At 49.8% G+C, this 22,684-nt stretch overlaps 7 protein-coding genes across 7 annotated transcripts; 4 read left to right on the forward strand and 3 right to left on the reverse strand.

Annotated features, from left to right (window-relative positions):
• Nucleotides 1-27: 27 nt before the first annotated feature.
• VE01_00270 (uncharacterized protein) lies at nucleotides 28-2,065 on the reverse strand. The gene is made up of 6 exons (XM_018269802.2): nucleotides 1,907-2,065; nucleotides 1,787-1,853; nucleotides 1,693-1,734; nucleotides 1,561-1,641; nucleotides 1,356-1,506; nucleotides 28-1,306 (listed from the first exon to the last, which is right to left on the reverse strand). Exons 1-6 carry the CDS (start codon nucleotides 1,939-1,941, stop codon nucleotides 111-113), a joined length of 1,572 nt encoding a protein of 523 aa, XP_018135053.1. The 5' UTR covers nucleotides 1,942-2,065; the 3' UTR covers nucleotides 28-110.
• Nucleotides 2,066-5,604, reverse strand: VE01_00271 (uncharacterized protein). The gene is made up of 4 exons (XM_018269803.2): nucleotides 4,798-5,604; nucleotides 4,203-4,736; nucleotides 3,605-4,153; nucleotides 2,066-3,550 (listed from the first exon to the last, which is right to left on the reverse strand). The coding sequence occupies exons 1-4, from the start codon at nucleotides 5,488-5,490 to the stop codon at nucleotides 3,482-3,484; spliced, it is 1,845 nt and encodes a 614-aa protein (XP_018135054.1). The 5' UTR covers nucleotides 5,491-5,604; the 3' UTR covers nucleotides 2,066-3,481.
• An 11-nt stretch (nucleotides 5,605-5,615) lies between these two features.
• Nucleotides 5,616-8,960, forward strand: VE01_00272 (uncharacterized protein). Its single transcript, XM_018269804.2, has 5 exons — nucleotides 5,616-7,451; nucleotides 7,502-7,579; nucleotides 7,631-7,803; nucleotides 7,853-8,508; nucleotides 8,559-8,960. The coding sequence occupies exons 1-5, from the start codon at nucleotides 5,933-5,935 to the stop codon at nucleotides 8,599-8,601; spliced, it is 2,469 nt and encodes an 822-aa protein (XP_018135051.1). The 5' UTR covers nucleotides 5,616-5,932; the 3' UTR covers nucleotides 8,602-8,960.
• A 43-nt stretch (nucleotides 8,961-9,003) lies between these two features.
• On the forward strand, nucleotides 9,004-11,900 carry VE01_00273 (uncharacterized protein). The gene is made up of 2 exons (XM_018269805.2): nucleotides 9,004-9,549; nucleotides 9,706-11,900. The coding sequence occupies exons 1-2, from the start codon at nucleotides 9,197-9,199 to the stop codon at nucleotides 11,801-11,803; spliced, it is 2,451 nt and encodes an 816-aa protein (XP_018135052.1). The 5' UTR covers nucleotides 9,004-9,196; the 3' UTR covers nucleotides 11,804-11,900.
• A 15-nt stretch (nucleotides 11,901-11,915) lies between these two features.
• On the reverse strand, nucleotides 11,916-14,788 carry ILV2 (Acetolactate synthase, mitochondrial). The gene is made up of 5 exons (XM_018269806.2): nucleotides 14,340-14,788; nucleotides 14,185-14,283; nucleotides 14,067-14,134; nucleotides 12,324-14,015; nucleotides 11,916-12,263 (listed from the first exon to the last, which is right to left on the reverse strand). Exons 1-5 carry the CDS (start codon nucleotides 14,501-14,503, stop codon nucleotides 12,205-12,207), a joined length of 2,082 nt encoding a protein of 693 aa, XP_018135057.1. The 5' UTR covers nucleotides 14,504-14,788; the 3' UTR covers nucleotides 11,916-12,204.
• Nucleotides 14,789-14,961: 173 nt separating this feature from the next.
• On the forward strand, nucleotides 14,962-17,080 carry GAL1 (galactokinase). Its single transcript, XM_018269807.2, has one exon. The coding sequence runs from the start codon at nucleotides 15,504-15,506 to the stop codon at nucleotides 17,073-17,075; it is 1,572 nt and encodes a 523-aa protein (XP_018135058.1). The 5' UTR covers nucleotides 14,962-15,503; the 3' UTR covers nucleotides 17,076-17,080.
• A 54-nt stretch (nucleotides 17,081-17,134) lies between these two features.
• Nucleotides 17,135-18,550, forward strand: VE01_00276 (uncharacterized protein). Its single transcript, XM_018269808.2, has 2 exons — nucleotides 17,135-17,657; nucleotides 17,747-18,550. Exon 2 carries the CDS (start codon nucleotides 17,776-17,778, stop codon nucleotides 18,445-18,447), a length of 672 nt encoding a protein of 223 aa, XP_018135055.1. The 5' UTR covers nucleotides 17,135-17,657; nucleotides 17,747-17,775; the 3' UTR covers nucleotides 18,448-18,550.
• Nucleotides 18,551-22,684: the final 4,134 nt, after the last annotated feature.

The following is a 22,684-nucleotide window of genomic DNA, read 5'->3' on the forward strand; positions in this document are numbered from 1 at the left end:
ACGCACGGACGAGCTTTACAATTATTTACCAGAAAGGAATTCAAACTATTATTGATGAAATCAACATTAAATACTGCAAAACTGCTAACAACATTCCAACTTCAACTCAATTATACCGTCTTCGTCGGCACAGCCGAGCTGACCTCGATTTCGTTAGCCTCGATGCTGCTACCCTTGTTCTCTTGAACCGGAACCGCATGGTGAGCATCCTCAACATGAAGCAGATCAGCTCCCTTCTCGACGTGATCCGCTCCACCGAACAGGACATCCATCTCCTCCAGGCTGACCCTCCTTGTCTCGGGAATCATGAAGTGGACGAACACAGCCAAGACAACGTTGATCGCGAAGAAGAAGTAAAAGGTCGAGAAGCCGCAGTTTGCGAGGAAAATCGGGAAGAACTGTTGGAAGATCGAGTTTGCGACATTCTGTGTCTGGGATGCCATGCCGACGGCTTGGGCGCGGACGTTCATGGAGAAAACTTCAGCGGTCCAAATCCAGGTTGTCGCTCCCCAACTGGGCTTGTAGAAGAAGATGAAGAGGAAGAGCAAGAAGGTGATGGCAATGCCAACCGGCTCTGCCTTCGTCGGCTTGCTCACGCCCTTAGATAGATAATAGATCGTCTCGGTCTTTGTTCCCACTAACGCCACAGCCAGCATACAGACAGCCATTCCGATAGCACCCACGATGAACAAAAACTTGCGGCCGAAGCGGTCAACAGTCCAAGTTGCGTTCAGGGTGAAGATGATACCGAAAGTAGCGTTGAGAGCGTTGATGAGGGAAATCTGCGACTGAGACTTGAAAACGCCCTTGTAAATGATAGTGCTGTAGGTGTTGAGTGTTCCTTGGCCAGTAACCTGCTGTCCGGCATTGAGGATGAATGCCAAAATGAGACGCTTGCGGACGGAACGATCCTTCCATAGAGCAGAGTAGCTGCTAGAGATGGCTTCCTTCTCAAACTCGAGAGCCTCACGAATCATGAGGATCTCATCTTCAACTTCTTGTTCAGTCTCTCGGACACGGCGGAGTGTCGCACGGGCATCGTCGACACGGTCGCCGTGCTGGAGGTACCAACGTGGGGTCTCGGGAATAAACGGAAGAAGAACGAGGATATAGATAGGGACCATGATCTGGAAAATGACGACAATCTTCCAGTCCCATTCGCCAAGCTTCGCTACATGAAGCTGGCAGGCGTAGTTGATCCAGTAGGCAAGGAAGGATCCCACACTGTAGAACAGTTGCCAAAAGGACATGACTTTGCCTCTGATCTCTGGTGGGGCGAGCTCACCGATGTAAATCGGGCCGGCGGCTGCATGACTGTTAGCTACGTGTATGGAACTAGAGTGATAACGGCATACTCAATGCAATACCCTGGCCGATACCAATAATTGCTCGGCCAGCAATGAATGTACCGATACTGTGTCTTGGTGCGAATGTCTGGATGAATGTCGCGATGATGGTCAAAAAGCACCCAATACCCATTCCCCATCGTCGCCCGAAGCGATCCGCCTAGTTATGAGTTAGATGCAGGTCAAACGGCCGATAAGCATTGGCACTACTCACAATAGGACCACCTAGGAAGAAGCCAGCAACGATCGCGCCGACAGTATAGGCGGTATTGACGGCACCGATGACATTTGCAGCCTATCTCGATATTAGTACAAGCAGGAAGCTTCAATCCGATATCCAACTTACTGGCTTGTTGAAGTAATTGACCCAGTTGGATGAGCCTTGCACCTATTTAAGTATAAGCATATGCAGTACGATCGTAGTTTCTGTAATAACATACGGAGTTGTAGACTGAAGCATCATATCCGTATAGCACCATACAACTGGCAGCTACCATGGAAATATACCTGTTGGCGACATCAGTATAGAAGTGAATATGGGGGAAAGTTCTTCTCTTTACCAATTGTACACGCGGGTGCTGTGAACGATCGCCATTGTGGCGAGTTAACGGAGGCTTACTGTCCTACAAAAGGTATACAGTGTTGGGAGTCCTTGGTCCGATGGTGAATAGGGAAACAGAAACAGGAGGAAAAAGTGCAGGTGCTCGGGAGCACACCCAATATATATGATGAGCCATTGCCCATGGCCCATCCATGATACAGAAAGTGGAGGTACCTACCATATGCGCCCAAACGCAATACGCCACACAAGATAGCTGGAGAAAACTCCTCTCCGCACCCCTCACAGACCTTCTCCAACTGCCTACCACAGTTGTCCGTCCGACATGTGGTTGGAACTCGACAGGGATCTCCGGACGTGGAGACCCATCATCCCGACACTAAGGGGGGAGATAAGCAAGCCGGCCTCAATAGTGGACATTTTGAGGAATGCGGAGAGAGCAAACTACTGCTATAGATGCTTGGATGTTACTTTAGAAATGTGGGAGACGCGTTAGTCTCCAACCAAGCGTGCCTCGAGAAGGACTCTATTCCTTGCTACCCCAGAAATTGGAGTTGATGTTATCCCGTTTGTGGAGGGCCGGAGAGGTTATCACATAGATTCCACTAATCAGAGTTTCTCCATGGGCCGGCCACGCTAAATTATTTGAGCACGAGGTGACAAGGCTTTGACGGTCCATCCCCACTTGGAGAGAGATATCGTGTGGGGTTGAAGATTAACTTGGGAATCTAGCAGTAGTGCTCATTTGACGGCCGCCTTTGTTCACTATTTCGAGGCGGGGGCGGGTTAATCAGTTGTTTTGTCTGTATTGGCCAGTGTGGAGATGACTCCAAATGGCGTTTGCCAGGATCACATGATCAATATCGATACGGTACATGCCGCCATATGTAGGGAGACCCAGAACAAAGCTTGTCGTATCGGAGTAACTTACTGTACTTGTACAGTGGCTGCACTTCAAATAAGCGCGCTATGGCTGGTGGAATTTAAAAAGTGCGGAGATGTGTGGCACCATGGTATCAATATATCATCACGTGATTGACACCGTATGGTCATGTCATAGAATAGTGAATAGGTAGTATTCCGCATGGGCGATCTTCGGGCATAGATGAAAATCTAGGAACCGATGTATAGGTGAGGAAGCTTCCTCTGCGGGAAATTCCAGGTGGGCTGGATCAAGGCCCTTCATGGACAGCTGATCTTCGGCTACACACGGAGAGCCAGGAACCGACGTGTAGTCCTCGGCGGATAATTTAAATTCAGGTGGTCCGGATCACGGCTCCTCCCCATAAGCAGCAGAATGGTAGGTATTGAAAGGTCAGTCCTTGGTATCAAGGCCGCCATTCACTTCCAGTCGGCGCCATCATAACTGAATTGGGTGCCCAGAAACTCCAACTCAGACTTGCCTTTAACCACTTCATCATTGATTGCAGATGGCCCTTAGCTATTTCAAAACTCTCTGGTTACTGTTGTACAGAAACACACGAAGAGTATACGAAATGGCTGCCGGGTTGCAGTATCAATTCAGTAGTATCTGAAGTGTCATCATCGCTGGATCTTGGGTTCTCGCCAAATTATCTCATGAGAGTAAAGTCGTTCCTTTGCTGCGTCCCGTCTCCATCTTTGCAGTCCGTGCTCCGAATTGGATCTGTATGTGCGTTAGTATGGTGGTGAAGGGTCAATAAACAACAGGTCGCCTTACCGCGCGTTTCTTCTCTTGAGACACAGAGTGCATTCCCAACTTCCACGCGAGGAGACGAAGAACTTTCTTCCCTGGCTCCAATGCTGGTTCAGCGGCATCCAATGCCTCTGAGCCACCAAAGCCACATTTATCCCACACAGGGCACGCCAGCGACCATCTCACGAGATCCTCATCAAGATACGGAAAGCGGGCTTCTCGACCCCAGTTCGAGATGGCCCGATCATCTCTACCTAGGTTCCGCTTTCCTAGTCTACCCACATCTAGGTCCAGCTCTTCGATTAACCCTTCGAATCCACGCCTAGAAAATGCTGTGGCATGTCGGGTATAGCCTCCAAAGAGCTCGTCTGCGCCCAACCCCGATAAAAGAACTCGGGCTTCTGTTGCATAGTCGGTTGCAGGAACACTATCGTCAATGGATGCTTTTCCAGATCCTCGAGACGCAAAATACAATGCACCTGCTATAGATAGGTCCATTTCTGTGTTGTGTGGATATATAAGAGATATGACTTTACTTCTGTGAGTTAAGAACTCTTCGTATGGTATATTGGCCTAGATATAATATTAGAAGCGTAAGGTACAAGCTTTCGGGATGCTTTACCTCTACAAAGTTCCATTTCCGTCCGGGGCAGACTTGTCTCAGCTCCTTGAGCGCGCTTCTCCCAGTCATTCTATCTGGGCACGCTTCAAATGGGTTGTCCACCCCAACAGGCGGGCAAACAACAGGTGGAGTGTCGCCTAATGGATTTTCTTTGGCTACAGCCTCACCAAGAATATCTAGCTGGTCTCGTCCTTGCCGAGCTTTTCGCTGTTGCTTCACTTTTGGTGGTTGCTTTGATGCCAAAACAACCCTTGGGTTCTCGAAGGCCACATTAAGGAGATCTATCTGCTCTTCCAATGGCAGTATATCATGCGCCATGCGTGCAAGAACTGCACAGTCCAGGCCGCCAGAGAAAAGGATGGCCAGCTTGACCTTGGCTGGACCTTCAGAACGCGGAGGATCAGGAATATTTAGCAGGCGTAACCGCAATGATTGTATCATATGCTGCTCAAGTTGCCTTACAGAGTCGGATGACAGATTCAGAGACCACGGAGTCGTGGGGACTACTTGGTTAAGAACACCGAGAGAAAGCGACTGAAACAGAAATCAGCTTTTGTTGCGGAACGTTGGCTGCACAGTTATACTGTTGACTTACAGGAGTAGCACCCTGGTTGTCACTTGGCACCCATGGGCATCTGTAGCAAGGAAAGTGTTTGTTTCCCACGGACGATTCCTCTAGTAAAGCTAAACCTGGGGGGATAGATGCTCTATCAAGTGCTGCCACATAGATCCCATCTGCCTCGACTTCTTTCCAAGAACTGCTCGTTGAATCCGCAATACTAGAAAACTGGATAGCATCCGAGATATCTTCGGAATTGTACAACAGCGATCGTCTCCCAAGGCAGTCCCGCCCGAAATAAACAAGACGATGGATTTTGTCATAATAAGCAAATGCAAAGGGGCCAGATATGGTCCTCAGAACATCGAGGACGGCATTGATAGACTCATCAGCCGACCTTGAGACAATACTGGCATCAAGGAGGCCAATAATTGCCTCGCCGTCATTACCCTCTACCACATCGTGGCCAATTTTCCAGGCCTCTCCATTCCAGCACAAGACCGAGCCGGTTTCTGTGGTTGAAAGTGGCTGCGCGGTTACGTGGCCGCCACGCAGAGAAAGCACGGTAGATGTAAATAGCAACGAGACGGTATCACCATCTATCGCTGTTTGTGCAACAGCTCTCAGGGTATTGGATAGATCTGGGCCCCTGTTGGCGAGGTGTTGTAGTAGTTCGGGGTTTGGGCTTGGAGCTTCAGTTTTAGAAATGGAAGTAAATATGCCACACATTTCTGCTGAATAGCCCGACAGAGGCCCTTACCGTTAAGCTGATAGACACGTTTCACTGGAACCGTGCTGTTGTCCTGTCCGTCCTTAGCAAATTTAGTTAGCTTCGGGTTGGTGATGAGGTCTGATGTTCGTACCTCGCTAATTGAGACTCGTCATCTTTGTTGGGGGTTCCACACATGGAACTCCATCACTCCACCGCCTGCGGCTCTTAAGCTTTTCTACATTTGGGAAGTGACAAGTGCACAAACGCCGGTCCATACACAATAAAAGGATACAGGAGAATACTTGGTATAGTGGAAGTTCATAGTCCTACCACCTCAGCCGCCTTACCTCGATCACCTAGCAGCTACGACGACTCCCAAGGTACCTACCGCCCTACCCCACCACAGACAGCTCACAGCTCCAACAACCTACTCTTGCCACGGCGGCCGGCGAATCCTGCATGTCTCCCCCGAAACAGCAAGAAGGAGAAGCTGAACCGGACCGCGATCTTGAGAATAAGCCGAAGTTGGATGAGATAGACACCGTGGTTGGGGACCGTTCGGGCACGAACGATGACCCCGTAGGAATTGCGGGGGAGGAACTACAAGACGCAGGCAGCACGGCAGGTCCGTCAGACACGGGCAAGGTTATTGAAGATACGATGGGAGAAGCTGGCACAGCCAGTGTGTCTACTGGCGAGACAGCACTGGAGGAAAACGCTGTGGAAAGCCATGAGGATCAACAAACCACACTCGACGCGCCAACCACCGAAGCGTCAACCACGGAGGAGCCAACCACCGAAGACAAATATGTCGGCTCAGATCCGATGGAGTCGTCAACAGCAACGCTGAGGCCACATCCTCCTCCAAATCACGAATCAAACACTACACAAGTTCCGACTAAAGACAATATGTTCCTCGAGCCTACCCCGCAACCTCCACACTCAGCCGTACCCCCGGCGTCTAACAGCGCATCTACATCTACACCTCGGTCTGGAGCTGGGGAAGGTCCAAGCGACAGGTCGCCGACACGGTCTGATGCAGGATTTGATGAGAAGCCTTCTCCTAGCGAAGATGGGCGCGAAGGAGAATCCCGATCGGAAATACAGAGCATCATGGATCAGTTCAGTGCAGAAGGAGGCGGGCCAGGTGAAGAGGAGGTGATGTCTCCTCGGTTCGAGCTCGCAGGGCCATTGCTTGGGACTCAGATCCAGCATCCTCCTAGGAAATCAAGCCTTGACCCCCTGAATCATGGGGTGATCAATATATCCCAGGGTTTGGAGAGCACTGATTTGGGGAAGGGCGTATCATCTCGGCGCGAAAGCAAAGATAGTGATATAGGCCCAGAGGTACCCCCCAAGCCCACCTCCATGTATGCAATGCCACCCATGCGCTCGTCTGAGGGACAGATCGAATCGCCCGTTTCGCCTCATGCTACATCGCTACACCGACCCCCGCCACCAGAACCCGAACCGGAGCCAGACCTTCCTTTTGATTTCCATAGATTTCTGGAGCAGCTGAGGCATCGTACCGCTGACCCAGTTGCGAAATTCTTACGATCCTTCTTGCAGGAGTTTGGTAAGAAACAGTGGATGGTGCATGAGCAGGTCAAGATTATAGGGGACTTCCTGGCATTTATTACAAATAAGATGGCTCAGTGTGAGATATGGAAGGAAGTTTCCGATGCGGAATTCGATAATGCTCGCGAGGGCATGGAAAAGCTTGTTATGAACAGGCTATACACACAGACTTTTTCGCCAGCGATTCCCCCTCCACAGCCTATACCCGGGGCAAGGCCAAGGAGAAGAAACGGAGAGCGCCCATTGGGTCCCGGAAGGAGAGGCCAGCATCAGGAGGATGTTGAGCGTGATGATATCCTAGCCCAAAAAGTTAGCATCTATGGGTGGGTGAAAGAAGACCACTTAGACATACCTCCAGTTGGGGAGAGTGGGAAGCGATTTTTAATTTTAGCACAACAAGGTGAATACAACTTCGACTCAATCCAGGGAGCATTTCTAACCCACGTGTAGAACTACTTAAAATCAAGACATATAGAGCACCAAGAGACAAGATCATCTGTGTTCTCAACTGCTGCAAAGTCATTTTTGGTGAGTAGGTCGACAAAGACATGCTCCCACTCTGTTAACTTTCTCCTCCAGGTCTACTGAAGCACTCCAAGTCCGATTCGTCAGCGGACTCATTTATGCCCCTATTGATTTACACCGTCCTACAAGCGAATCCAGAGCATTTGGTATCTAATGTTCAATACATTTTGCGTTTCCGCAACCAGGAGAAGCTTGGTGGAGAGGCCGGCTATTATCTGTCCTCGTTGGTAAGGAAATCCTGATTTGTACATTGTAAATATCAACTAATTTTTGCAGCTGGGTGCCGTTCAGTTTATAGAAAATCTAGACCGTACAACATTGACAATATCCGATGAGGACTTCGAAAAGAATGTGGAGGCTGCAGTCTTCGCCATCGCCGAGAAACATCGCACGGACGAGGCTGACGCTCCACCAACACCTACCCAACAGCTGTCCGAGATGTCCGGGCAGCCTTCGTCGGAGCCCAATTTTGGGAAATCCTCTGAAGCCGAATCCTCGCAACCAAGAAAATCAACGTCATCTTATGAGTCTAATAATGCTGACGGCGGCGATGAAAAAGCAGCCATGGGTGGACTATTACGGTCCATCCAAAGACCACTATCTTCCATTGGACGGATCTTCGCCGATGACAGCTCTCAAGGTAGCCCTAGCAGGGGTCCTGCGAGCGGCAATACATCAAGGCTATCGCCAGCGCCAAGAAATGCAGAGAGGCCCATAAGCCCACAGAGACTTGTTGAACCAACCCGTGATACTGTTGACAGAAACCACCTGCGTGCTGAGAATGCGGCAGTACGGCAGGCAAGCGTTGAAACAGCCGAAGCACAGCACTTGGAAAGAGCAGAGCACGAAAATGTTGTTGAGACACTCTCTGGCATGTTCCCAGACCTTGACAAAGAACTCATCAGCGATGTAGTAGCTCAGAAGAACGGAAGGTACGATCTCCGTGTCCAATGCTCCTTCCACTTATACTAATGAGACCTAGGGTCGGCCTTGCCGTTGATGCCTGCCTGGCACTCAGCTCGTAGTCTCATATCAGATATATAATATTTACTCAGAAGATACCCCATGGTGGTACTGGTACCGCAGCCAGAGATGATTACGGTTACAGAGCATTACCGATTTGAGCGTGCATAGCGTTGGTTTGTTTGGCATATATATACCTAGGTCTCTGATTGAAGTCTTGTACCTCTCACGGTTTCATCAAAGATATATGAATGATAATTTGTAGTCGATAGCCTTCTACTCGAGAAAGAGGCGTGCCTTCCATGTGTAGCTATATAGCGAAATTACTGTTCATGCACATGTAGGCAATATCTTGCCACATAACTACACAGCTAAGTAACAGTAGGTTAAGTGCAGTTACTCGATATAATCTATGTCCGGTCCAATCGTTCCTGCCAGTTCCTGCGATAAGCACCCGTGCACTTCACTACTCTGTGCCAGGAACGGAAGGAGAGCTCCTTATTGTTTATGAGAGGATCGCTCTTGCCTGCAAGACGGCCGCTCGACGTGTATAGGTTCTATTTTGGAGCTTCGAGAGGATTTCCTCTTTCACAATATTATGATAACGAAGCATTATATGTTTAGAGAGTATTAATTCAAGCAACATCTTTAGACAACATGGCTGACAAACCAGACGACAATACCACAGGCTTGCCTCCCACAGGCCCGCCTCAGACTCCAGAATCTTCAAGTTCCAGAAACCAGACAGGCCTGCCTCCCACGGGTCCATCTCCTGCTGCAGGATCCTCAAGTTGGAGAAACCAGACAGGCCGACCTCCCACGGCTCCATCTCCCCCTACAGGACCCTCAAATTGGAGAAATCAGACAGGACCGCCTCCCACGGGCCCGCCTCGTACAGGCCCACCTCGCACAGGTACACCTCCCGCCCCAGGGCCCTCGAGGTCCAGAGACCAGACAGATGGCATCGAGGCTCCATTGTCACAGCCTCCGTACGAAATGACCCTCAATAAGTACGTACAGCCCTGCAGAACTTGACACTGCTCAGAAGAGCATGTTCCATATATTTACATTTATTTTATGAATATTCCCTATGCAAGACCTCTACCCTAGCAGCCAGGCCCATCCACATACATCATAGCGGGAGACTAACGGTCATGTCCCTATAGGTACTGGCCCAATATCAATAGTTATCATGGCCCTTGGTTTCATATTCCTATTGAAGAGCTCGAAGTCTTAGCAAAGAGCAACTGGGCTCTCCCTCGACCCCGAATCATTGACCCCGCTGTATTCTTTGACTTGTTGAAGATCCGGCAACTGACTGACGAAGCCTGCGACCTGGCAGTACGAGCAACAGCCGGAATTGCCACGTCGGCTCTCTCAAAACCATTCACTATTGCTAGAAGCATGCGAGGAAGTGGCGTAGAAGCACTAGGGCTGGGATCCTTTGGACCTGGGGTCGAAGCGCAACTGAGCCCAGAACGGAAATTTCGAATGCGAGAGAAGGCTACCCAAAAACTCTCGGAGGCATATCGTCTTGATGATACAGCATCCTGCATTGTTACCATGCGAGGACCGTCTGTCCTTGGAATGGTTGCGAAACAAGTGATTGAAACCCCTCGAGAAGATCTAGACCGTCTCGATGGCAAATATGTGCATTATTTCCACGAGAAGACAGATGACAAAGCTATGATGAAGCCCGAGGCGTTCTCACTACTCGACGAGGTCATAAATGAACGGCAACTGCCGGCTGAGCCTTTGCGTACAAGAGCTGTTGCTAAGATGCTCCAAGAGAATAATTTGGAGGCCGTGGAAGATCTAACTAAGGCGCTGCAGTTCTGCAGGTCTCAAAAGAGTTTGCACAAGCCGAAGCTTCCGAAATCACAGAATAATTCAAGTTCAGCCGCTGATACAAGTGGCTCTTCGAAATGTAAGGAGAAAAAACTGGATGAGAACGACTATCCCAGTAGTCTAGAGGCTCAGGTACTGTTCCGTAGGGCGGGCGCATACCTTGACTTAGCTTCCCAAACCGTTGAAAAGGCACTTCCTTCAACAGATCAAAGTCAGCGCAGTTCGATGGGTGCGAGCAATGAGAGCAATACTGGAGGTCCAAGCGTCGGAGCGGAACCAGAAGCAATGGAGAGGGAGAAACAGGGCAAGCTGGTGAAAGAATATGCAAAACGAGCTCTCCGTGACTATACCTCCTATCTCTCACTTTTGGATTACACGCCAGACCTTGATCCAAAGCATATGGATGCTTTCGATCGCAGGGTTTTTCAAACTGCAGTTGGATTTAAGTTACCTAAGGGGAATACTGGTAGCAGCAGCAACCCTTTATCGGGAATCCCATCACCAGTGGCCTACCAGATGTCTACGCTCTTCTCTGCAACTCCACCAAGCCTCCAACCAAATCCTCAAACGGACATCTTAGTCGACCACGATTCAGCCCCCAAAAACGCATCTGATACTTCTGCTCTCCATGCAGCAGCCCAACAGCTCCTTGACAGTGCCAATAAAAATGAGTCGCTCACTTATCATCCTCTTCTCGTAGACGTATTGCACTCCCTGCTTCTCTGCCACGTTCTTGTGCAGACCTCTGACCGTGAGATACACCGCCATGCTCACATGGCTGCACGCCTCATCCGCAGCTGCGACGGATATCCGATTTTTGAACCGCCTCTGGAGGTGCAGAGCCGCAAAGATTGGCTTGAGGTCCTGAGCCGAGTGGGCGAGAGATTCGATCTTGGTGAATCCTGGGACTTCCTATGCAGACCCAGGTTGTATAGGAGGGCCGGGGTCCCACCGGTGTATAGCGAGGAAGGCGGGGGCATGAAAGAGACCCGAGACGAGAAGAGGGAGAGGCTACACAGGAAGGCTGTTTTAGAAACGGTAACGGACAAGAGCATAACTGATGATGAAACTTTCAAGAAGGAACTTGCAGCAAAGAAGACGAGACAAGTGGAGGAGGAAAGGAAAAGCACGGGCAAATCGGATGAAGATAAGGCTGGTCCATCGAAAGGTAAAGCGAAGGACGAAGACCACAATGTGGATTCGAATCGGGCACGCAGTATTGTGAGATGGGTTCTGGAAGCGCCTCAGATAACTAATCCGGAGAGCAGGAAGAAGAAGAAGCGTAAAACAAAGGGTCGTGGGGGTACTAGGGGCCGTGGGTATAGTACGGGTCGTGGCTCGTTGAACAGTTCCATGGGCAATATGAGTATTACTGATGATCAGACTGTCGAGACTCCCAATGAGGGAGCCGACTAAGCGAGCATGGATTCGGTACAATTCTTTGTACAGTAGTACGTGATGTTCAAATCACACAGCGTATTCAGCGAAGCATTAGAAAATCAATCAATCGAACTCGACTGGGATTCACGGGGAAAAGCGTGTTCATATTCCTCATCAAGTATGCCCAGACGCTATATACCACGTAGACCGCATAATCCCCGTAAAGAAGCTATCACTTTGAAGCTTAAATATTTCCATTTCCTTTCACCCCAAAAACAATCGGATACATCTTGACAACTAGAACGAGAACTTTTGCCCCAGAGAGCGATAACGCCATGCCCGGATATAAAACAGAGACTCTTCGGGGGATGTGGTGACCGCGACGATGAAGATATGTAGTATTAATGGCAGATGTAGAGAAACGACAAGCGGCAAGTTTACTTGTGGAGACCGCAAGTACGCTCGCTCATGAGTTTCCTACGCTCTTTATCGCGGCCTAGCAAATTCGTTAGTAAAGCTAAAGAGGGTTATGGGGGTGTGAATGGTGTGTGCTTACCCTCGTCATATACAAGGAACTCGTGTAGGCCAGCTCCTGTGGGCACCATCGGTAAGACGGGGACCTTCTTATCGGTAACAATTTCCAAGAAAGCCGGTCCATCGGACTCAATGAGCCACTTGAGGCTGTCAACGACATCCTCTGGCTTCTCGCACTTCCGTGCCTGGACACCCATAGCATCCGCCAACTTGATAAAGTTGGGGTTCTGCTGGTGGGTGTGTGCGTATCTATCCTCGTAGAAGAGGTTTTGCCACTGGGTGACCATGCCCTGCTCCTCGTTGTTCAGGACGATGATCTTGACGCCAATGTTGAACTGGTGGGCAGTGGACATCTCGGTCAAGGTCATGTTGAACGAGGCGTCGCCGTCAATGTCAATAACAAGGGCGTCTGGGCGGGCAACCTTTGCGCCGATGGCGGCGGGAAGACCGAAACCCATCGTGCCGAGACCACCGGAGGTGATCATGGTGCGGGGGTGTCTCCATCGGAAGTGCTGGGCAGTCCACATCTGATGTTGGCCGACACCAGTGGAGATGATGGTGGTCTCCTTGCGGTGAGCGGTCAGCTTGGAGAGCTCCTCGATGACAGTCTGCGGCTTAATCATGCCATTCTCTCCAGACCTCTCGTACAAGGAGAGAGGGAACTTCTTCTTCCATGCGTTGATCTGGCCGAACCACTCAGAGCGATCCTCCATGGTCTTGATGTCAACGTATGGTAGGAGCTTGGCAATGTTTGCTGCAGCATCACCGACAACGGCCTCAGTGGCCTGAACAACCTTGTTGATGTTCTTTGGCATGATGTCGAAGTGGACAATTCCACCACGGCCTTCGGTAGCGGCAAGCTTTGCCTGAGGGGCGAATTTTGGAACGTTAAGAGTCACACGGTCATCGAATCTTGCTCCGAGGGCAATGATGAGATCGGCCTCCTGCATCGACATGTTTGCGTACGCAGATCCGTGCATACCCAGCATGTGGAGAGACTTCTCGTCAAGCTCATCAAAGCCACCGAGTCCCTGGAGGGTGGTGGTCACAGGGATAGAGGCCTTGTCGGCAAGCTCCTTGAGCAGCTTTGGGCCCTCTGGGAGTGCAAGGATACCCTGTCCAGCGTAGATCACAGGCTTCTTTGCAATGTTGATCAAGTCTCCGACGCGCTTGATAGTAGCTTGGATTTGCCTCTGGGTGATCTCTGATGCCGCCTTGGAGGCTGCGCTCGGCGATGATGGGAGAGTGCTGATCATCGGGATAGCCTTTCTCAGGATCGATGCAGTAACATCCTTTGGTAAATCCACGAGAACTGGTCCAGGACGTCCGCTTGTGGCAATCTCGAAGGCCTCCTTGATTCTCCTGGGCAAATCTGCGACGTTCCTAACCATAACATTCCACTTGGTGCAAGATCTCGAGATACCAATGACATCGGCCTCCTGGAAGGCGTCACTTCCAATGGAAGTTGTAGCGACCTGACCACAGAATACCACCATTGGTGTACCATCGGAAAGAGCGTCTTGCATAGGCGTTATCACATTGGTGGCACCGGGTCCGGAGGTTACCAGAACCACACCTGGCTTTCCACATGCGCGGGCATAACCTTCGGCCATATGTCCAGCACCCTGCTCGTGTTTCGGTAAGATGAATTCAAAATGTTTTGAGTTGTAGATGGCATCGAATACGGGGAGAATAGCGCCGCCAGGATATCCAACTATGTTCACGGTTAGCTTTGAAGTTGGGGTTATTTATTCGGGCAACATACAAACATGCTTAACACCTTGTCTGAGCATCATCTCATGGAAGATTTCTCCTCCACTCATCCCAATGAACCTATTATGTCTATCAGTCCTGTCAAATTTCGAGGCACTAGTGCGACGTACGACTCATCCATCTCGGGTTGCCTCGCATTCTGGAGAGGCTGCGGCTCATTTTGCTGAGGAGTTGTGTTGAATGTTGACGCCGGAGGTTCTCTTGCTTGCCTACAAAATCAGTCAGTTAGTACCGGTCAATGAAGGTGGAATTGAGGAGGACTCACGACGAAGCAGCCGCGGTTGTGGCTTGTGACCTGGTAGTACCCGGAGTCTTTTTCGGTGCTGATATAACTCTGGCGGCGGAAGAAGTTGAGAGAGGTTTCGATGTGCGGGTGGACGCCTTCACCAAGCTGCGGACAGCTGACCGCGCTGGTTGTGATCGGAGCATCGTGAGGTTATTGTGAGAGATCGTCGGCCAAAGTCGGCGACTGAAAAAAAGAAATCGAAGTCGTGTGGCGACTTCAAAGGCCCTGTAAAGATAACACCAGGTACAGCTAAAGAAGGGCTGTCCTTGTGTCCTGTTCCGCTATGGTGTTGTCTCGACAGGGCGGTGACAGCGAGGTTTTGGCACGCAATGACTTGTTATGCAAAGAGCAATTGTAGAGTCATCCATGAGATATAGCCAGAACAAGAGGCGGACGGGCGACGATCACGTGCACACGATATGTTTGTGAGAATTACGGCGATAAAATAGAGATTGGCCAATCAGAGTGTGGGGATTGACGTGGAGATCTCCGACCTCGGCGGGGAATAGGCGGGGATTGAGTCAGGTGACACAAGGTGCCCATAGCTCCCAATTTAAAAAGTATTTGTCCTATTTGTCTATTTGTGCCTGAGGATGTGGAACAAAGCTCATCGTCGGAGTATAGAGCCTGCATAGTTTGCGCGCGCTATCGTACATTATTACACGTTATATGCGATCATACTCCTATCTTCGCTTTGTTTACTCATGGTGGCTTATATATATGGGGCATAAAAACAATATCTTGACCCGACGGTGCGGGGAGAGTGCGGAGTTTTGGCCCATATAGAGGACATACGATGGTTTAATTGGTGGTGGAACTCAGGGTCCGCATTTACGTTGGCGTTCTCATTGAGGGAGAATTGTATTGCGCTACCCTATGCTACGAGTCTGTAACCTGCCATACCACGTACGGAGCTGGCTGCTCAGGAAGAATTTGTATCATCCAAAAGGTTTTCTTTCCATCTCTCTTTCTTTCACCTATTTCCTGTCATTCCTCCCCGCAGCTGTGCTTGACAATCGACGAGATTCCCAGGCGTTGAGTATCAAAAGTCTTATCGCCCAGACTCGTCTTATCCCACCCACATATCCAACGAACCCCTCTTTTGCCCTTTAGAGCAGTCAGAGCACCAATTCTGTTGTCGATATGGCCGGCACAGTTCCAGTCGTTGCCTCTTTGGATGGCATTTATACTCAAGATGCAGTATCTGCGCAAATGAAGCGCTGGAGCCAGCTCCTCAGCACCTTCGAATCCACATACAAGCACCCCGCATCCTTTGTATCCCGGTCCCCCGGTCGTGTCAACATAATCGGGGAGCACATCGACTACTCCCTCTATCCAGTCCTGCCCATGGCAATTACATCAGACGCCATCTTCGCCGTCTCCTGTCCCGACGACTCTGCCTCGGCCTCCTCCAACACTTTCAAAATCCGCATATCGAATGTTGAGTCTGAGAAATTTCCCGCACACGAATTCGACATCCCATATGATAATGTCGATATCGACTCGAAGGTCCACGAGTGGACAAATTACTTCAAGTGCGGATTGAAGGGCGCCTTACAATTGCTTAAGAAAACACATGGCGAGGGGTTCCGTCCTAAGAGCATGAATGTGCTGATGGATGGCTCGATTCCAGCTGGTGGCGGACTTAGCAGCAGCGCTGCATTCGTCAGCGGCAGCGCTTTGGCGGTCATGGTCGCCAATGGCGTCAAGGATGTTAGCAAGATGGATTTGACTGAGATTGCCATCGTGGCCGAGCGAGAGGTGGGCGTCAACTCTGGTGGCATGGACCAGTCTGCCTCTGTCCTCTCCCTCCGAGGCAGCGCGCTCTACGTCTCCTTTGTGCCAGAGCTCTCGGCTCGCCCGGTCAAGTTCCCAAGCACAAACCCTGAACTCGCTTTCCTGATCGCACAATCATTCGTGCAATCAGACAAGCATGTCACTGGCCCCGTCTGCTACAACCTCCGTGTTGTCGAGTGCTCTCTGGCTGCTGCCTACCTTCACGCCCTCTTAAACGAGACAAAGGAGCCTCTTCCAGCTGACTCTGGGCCGCTGGGCATCAGCTTGTACGGTTTCCAAAAGGCATACTTCGCCAAGCGCAACTCCTCGGCATCAATCAACGAGCAGCTGCCCGAGCTGGTCGAGAAGGTGAAGTCCACATTCACAAAGGAAGAGGGCTATACTCGCGAAGAAATCGCAAAGGTCATCGGCATGACCGTCCCAGAGCTTGAGCAGCGATTCGAATCTACCTTCCCTGTCCGCGCGGAGACATTCAAGCTGCGCCAGCGCGCCCTCCACGTCTTCTCTGAGGCTTTACGTGTCTCTGAGTTTATTAAGCTGCTCGAACAACCAGCCGAAGAGCTTGAGCGCGATGCTTCTGGTTCTACGGAGAGCTATAACCGCAAGCTAGGCGATATCATGAATGAGACGCAGGATAGCTGCAGGGACCTGTATGAATGCAGTTGCCCTGAGCTCGACGAGCTGTGTGCTATTGCAAGGAAGGCAGGGGGTTATGGAAGCAGATTGACTGGTGCAGGATGGGGTGGATGCAGTGTGCATCTTGTCCCCGCTGACAAGGTAGAGGCGGTTAAGGAGGCTTGGGAGAAGGAGTATTATAGCAAGAAGCAGTTGACTGCGGAGCAGAAGGAGGGTGCTGTTGTTGTTAGCAGGCCGGGGAGCGGCAGTGCCGTGTTCCTGGTGAAGGATGGGGGTTTGTAGATATTATACGTATGCATATATTATCTATCACTTTATCTCCATCATTCTATCCATTTCCTCATATATGCAGGCTTCATTTTTCTGATGGTTGAGCTGTTTTCTTTATTACCGTCGCAGATATTCGGTTGGTGCCTGGTTACTCGCTCATTCGGCCTCGACGGGCATAGAACAAGACACTAACAACATGCAACAGTATGGAACGAAATGCAATGGGATGGAACGAAACGCAATGGAATGGAATGGAACGAAATGCCGCTCGGTCTCACAGATTTATATGACGAAAATAGTTCAATAATTGTGCTGAACTTTGTGGGCTCAGTTAGACTTTCTCACTTCGCCGCGTCCATTCGATGTAAGTCCTCGACGCTGCAAGAATAGTGTGCATCCTTCCTAGCCTATCCACGACGACTCGTCTGTGAGTCTGGAGATGGCTCTGTGTGGTTTCTAGTCTCGTCTGGCCTCATTTGTTTTGCTATATATACATGCTTTCAAATATCTTCCTATTATGACTCTTTTTCAAGCCATCGACACACCAGGAGCTCTCGTGGACACCAATTTGCTTCACTGAAGGAAAGATTTATAGTAAGTGACAGTCCTACGCCCATAACTTGGCCCCAAAATATATCGCCCGAAAAAGGGGCAGGGGGAAATATGAAGTCTAACGGTCCCAGTTCAGGTGCTCCAAGACTTGTCAGCGACGATGGCCCCCGCGGACCCTTTGAAGCCAGCAGCCAAAGAGCCAAAGACGTTGAGGAGGTTCAAATTATTCCCCAAACTCCCCACCGAAATCCGACTCATGATCTGGACCCTCCTCTTGCCACCTCCACGGGTCGTCGACATCCGGATGCGTCGAAAGTCCATCCCTACATCCGCGGGAGAAATCTTAGATGTCGGTCGGTTTATCAGCTCAGTCGACCACCCCATCATCCTGCACGTGTGCTCTGAATCTCGCAGAGTGGCCCGACAACACTACAAGCTCTCGTTTCCCAAGAAGACGAATACGGAGTGGTCGCCGGCTCAGACATATATCGACTTTGACAACGACACGGTCTGGTTCGATAACCTGCGCTACTTTCCTACTACGCCGTCCACGAATTCACCAAAGACCCTTCCCATGGCTGAGTTTGCCAAGATCAAAAAACTCGCTATGCGGCACGAGATAGATCGTGTGCTGCTGGATAGTACGAAATTGTTTAATCCGAAGCACTTTCCGGCGCTGGAGGATATATATGTGGTTGACCATAAAGTATACCCTCACGAGATCTTGTTGGTTGTTTACGGGACCTATACCAGTGAGACCTTGGAAAAGGTGTGGGAGAAGGAGAAGAAATGTCCTACTGTTTACTTGGCCAGTGCGGGTGAGATATCTTGAGGGTATCTGAAGTTGATTCGATGTAGGGCAGCCCTGGGGGTTGCAGTAGCTCCCATCTGGATACGTGGAGGAGATTTTTATTGTAGGGAATTATATCATCCGGCTGTCTTTCATTTATAAGATGTCCAAATACCATATATGCAGTATAAAACCCCCATCTACACCCGAACTATTTAACGCTCAAACTTTTAACGTGTATTGATTTCGCAACTGTGGCTAGCAAACTCAACCGAACCGTAATCTCATGTTCTCGTAATCGATTTCTTGCTTCCTCTTGATTTTATCTTGAATCCCTCCTTGTCCCCCACTCCGTTTTCTCTTCCCTTTAAATTTGGAAAACATGGGGTTATATAACCCCGTTATGAATTTATGAAGTTACGCTCCACGACTGGAAGGAACGAACGGGAGAAGGGACAAGAAGGAAGGAACGGCGGTACAGCGGGAAGGAGAGAAGGAACGAATGGCGGATAGAGCAAAGGGGGGAAGGAACGAGGGAGGTAACGGGAGGAGGGACGGAGGAAGGAACGAATGACAGATAGATAAGGAGGGAAGGAGCGGGGGAATGGTAATAAGGGAAAGAGCGAGGGAAGGAACGAATGGCAGATAGAGAGAAGGAGGGAAGGAACGAATGGCAGATAGATAAATAGAGGAAAGAGCGGAGGAGGGAACGGGGGAAGGAACGCATAGGTGGTAGAAAGAATTGGAAGGCACGGCGAATCCAGGCTGAGATATCTTTCAAGAAATGAGCTACTGGCCAACATCCATTACAGCACAGAAACATCAGCATCGTCTCGTCCAGCTAGCTACGGAGATTTTGTGGAGGAGTGACGAGAAATGGGATAGGATCTGATGAAACTTTTATACGGGCTCTCGCTCTGCGAGGTTGCTGATGATCATTATTCCAACGCCAATTGACTGCTGTCGCCTTCAAACCCATTTCGTCACAGTTTCACAACTTGATGTTGCAAGTAACTATATTTATTCATTCGTAGCAGATTCCTGATTAAAATCGGCGAAACTCTATCTCAGTCCAATGTTATATTCCACCATGCCCACACGTTGCTACCCCACTGATTTCTGGTTCTTGGCAAACGCTTGCAATATCAATGATACTATCAGCCTGGCAGTTGAAAGAAGAGTCATCAGTGAGGAAATTGTTCCCAACTCTTCTAAATCCGAGGTCCTCTTTTTCTAGTAAATCAGCAAGCGTCTTGTCGTCGTTTTTGTCGCTTGTGCATGTTGCAACATCCCCCTACGTGCCGTCTGGGCCCTCGAATTTCACACTACCGCCAAGGATGGTGTGGAAAATCCAGAGCCCAGTTAGAATTGAGTATGGGGAGGGCCACATTCTAGGTGAAGAGCGTGATGTCTGAGAGTTGTAAACGGGGTCAATTGTCGAGGGTCTCTGTTATGCTCTTTTTTTGGTCTTTTAGTTCGTAATGGTTAGCAATTTTTGAAGGACTTTCACCTCGCATTTATAACAATTTCAAGGTGTTACTTCTCCCATCTTCAATCCGTGGCTTAAGACCTGTTCTGGCTCCTCTGAAACAAAGAACTCGTGACTTATGGTTGGAGGCTTGTATCACTTCTCACGCCAACCTGGTTCTACGAAGCTGAGCCTGCTCTAGAACATGATGTGTGATGGTACGCGAGTTATACATATTGGTGCTCACCTATTCGACCTTGTCTTTGTGTGACAGTAATGAGTCTTAGACTACGATTTGGGAAAGCTCAATGCGTCGTCGCAAGAACCCGGGACTACTACGACTAAGACTGGGGAGGGCATCGAAGCCGAGGAGGAATAACGTGTATATTCCTTCTCCTAGAAAGTCCAATTTGTCTGATGTGCCCATGGGTGGGGTCAGAGGCGCCCAGATCATTGACATAGCCAGTATCGCCAGCGAACCAAGAACCCACAGAGTTGGTTCAGATTATTCATGCTGTGAGCCCCATTTCTCACTATTCGACTGCTGTTGTCACTTCCCCCCTACTGTCGCTACCCCTTTATCGCCGCTTCCACAAAGCATCGGGCTCTTCCCCAACGCCTCCTCATAACCCCCCCTCAAAGACCAATCTCTCCTGAGCATCCTATTTCGTTGAGCACATTTCAGGCAACCTTGCAAGCAAATGGAGATATTGTAAGATATCGTTGTTTACAACAGTTTTGGAAGGCACTACCATACCATTTGCTCCCATGTGGGCGTCCACATGGTAACATCGTCGACCACTACTTCAACGCCAGATAAATCGTTGGCACTTCCACAACCTGTCTCTCACAATACATTGCATACGGCTGTGGACGCTGCGGAAAATTGAGGAAGGGGTGTGAGATCATATAACAGCGCCAGTGTGACAATAGGGAAAATAAAATATAAACCCATCTATCGATCAACCCCCAATTCAATGCGTTGAGCTTCCTATATATTTTTCATCAGGGAAGCCGACCAAACCCAGTCAATGAGGCGACTGCGTCGTTGGCTGGCACCCTTTTGTCACCATTTCACTCCTGTTGTCATTACCCCTTTCTCACCGTTTGGGCTCCTGTCGTCGCTACCCTCTTGTCACCGATTGCACCCCCGCCACCCCTCACTATCATAGCTTCTGATATCTCTGGTTCAAACCGGACCCGCCGGAAACCTTGCTCAGGTTCGACTCGGGCCGCAGTAATAGCTTACATGCCTCTCCGAAGATATCTCCATAATTTGCGTAGAAAGCGGTACGTTGTGCTGCTCCGACGCCAGATATATCGCTGTCGCTTTCGCAGTCAGTCCTTCATGGTGCGTGGCACATAGCTATGGTAGCTGTAGAAAATGGAGGAAGGGTAAGGTGAGATCATATAACAGCGCCAGTGAGGCAACAGGAAAAATAAGAAGATATAAAAGCCACTTCTGCGCTTGCACTTTCCCATTTTTCAAAGCTAATCACAGTCAGATCATATCACTCGATTTTGGCGTGCGGTATATAGGCAGAGATGGACGAGGGGGATTATGAGTGAAATCTAATGAAACTCGCACACTTGTGTGTTTGCTCTTGTCAACCCCTTTTTTTTTCTCACCGTTTGAGCTCTTGTTGTCGGTACCCCTTTCTCACAGGGTTTTCTCCCCGCTAGGCTCTATTGTCACCGTCTCTAGAAATATATCGGAACTGTTAAGTTAGAATTTAGAGCTGGACATGTGTAAAGGCGTGTACTTACTATGGTGCGAAGACGGAAGCATGTTGGAAAAGACGGAGGCGGATGCGTGTTGGAGCGAAAGCGTGTTGGGTATTGACTTACTGGCCGTGATGGTCGCAGGGGCTTTTATCCCAGGATCGGGGCGACTGTGGCACTGGAGCCAGCAACGGCCGACGGCAGCTTGTCGGATGCTCCATCGGTTCTGGCAATCTCGTAGACAAATATGTAAATCTTTGTGGCATCATGTATTTACTTTGCGTCAGGGATAATTCAGAAACTTGGCTCTAGTTGGAACATGAGTTTGATAAATTGCAGTTTGAAATAGGAATTGTAGAATGATATTTCAATTTATATTACTTTTTTTAAACAATAAAATAAAAACCTTGGTACAAAATTATTCATAAATAAAATGAATATATAAACGGTTATTTCCCAGCCTAGCATAAACAACCACATACATAGCCATTAAATCTCATCTCACCAGCTGAAATTTGAATATAACATCACTCACTCATATCATCTCGTCGTCCCCGGATCGGACTTATTAATTATCCGCCCTCGCAACCACAATCACATGACCACTCACCCGTTGCCAAACCCATCGCCCACCCAACAAACCAAACAGGCCACCCAAACCCGCCAGCCTTCTCGTACGACTCAGCGTCCCACCCCCGTACAACCCCAGAGCCTCATCTGACCCTCCTCCTCCAGGCGCCCACTCCCCCTTGCACCTCCAGTATCACATCGTGACCAACGCCTCCACCTCGGTGACAGTGACGACAGTGACATTCAACCCCCTCTCAATGAGCGACATGTCACATCCCCCCCGTCCGTGCGACGCAATAAGGTTCACCACCGGTCGGCGGTAATGGGGCAAGAGTGGGAGGGAGGGAGTTCGTCACAAATCATATTGGCAATCTATCCGTGACGCGTGGGGAGCACACGCACATAACATTCCATTCCACCCCAGCGGATCCCGCTCAGCGCTCCCTTGCAGGGCGTCTCGCTCGCGAGGGAGCGTTGGAAGTGGGCGGGAAAGAGTGAGAAGTGACAGAGCTTACGGTA

This window comes from Pseudogymnoascus verrucosus, assembly GCF_001662655.1.
Source record: "Pseudogymnoascus verrucosus strain UAMH 10579 unplaced genomic scaffold scaffold_1, whole genome shotgun sequence".
NCBI classification, from domain to species: Eukaryota; Fungi; Ascomycota; class Leotiomycetes; order Thelebolales; family Thelebolaceae; genus Pseudogymnoascus; species Pseudogymnoascus verrucosus.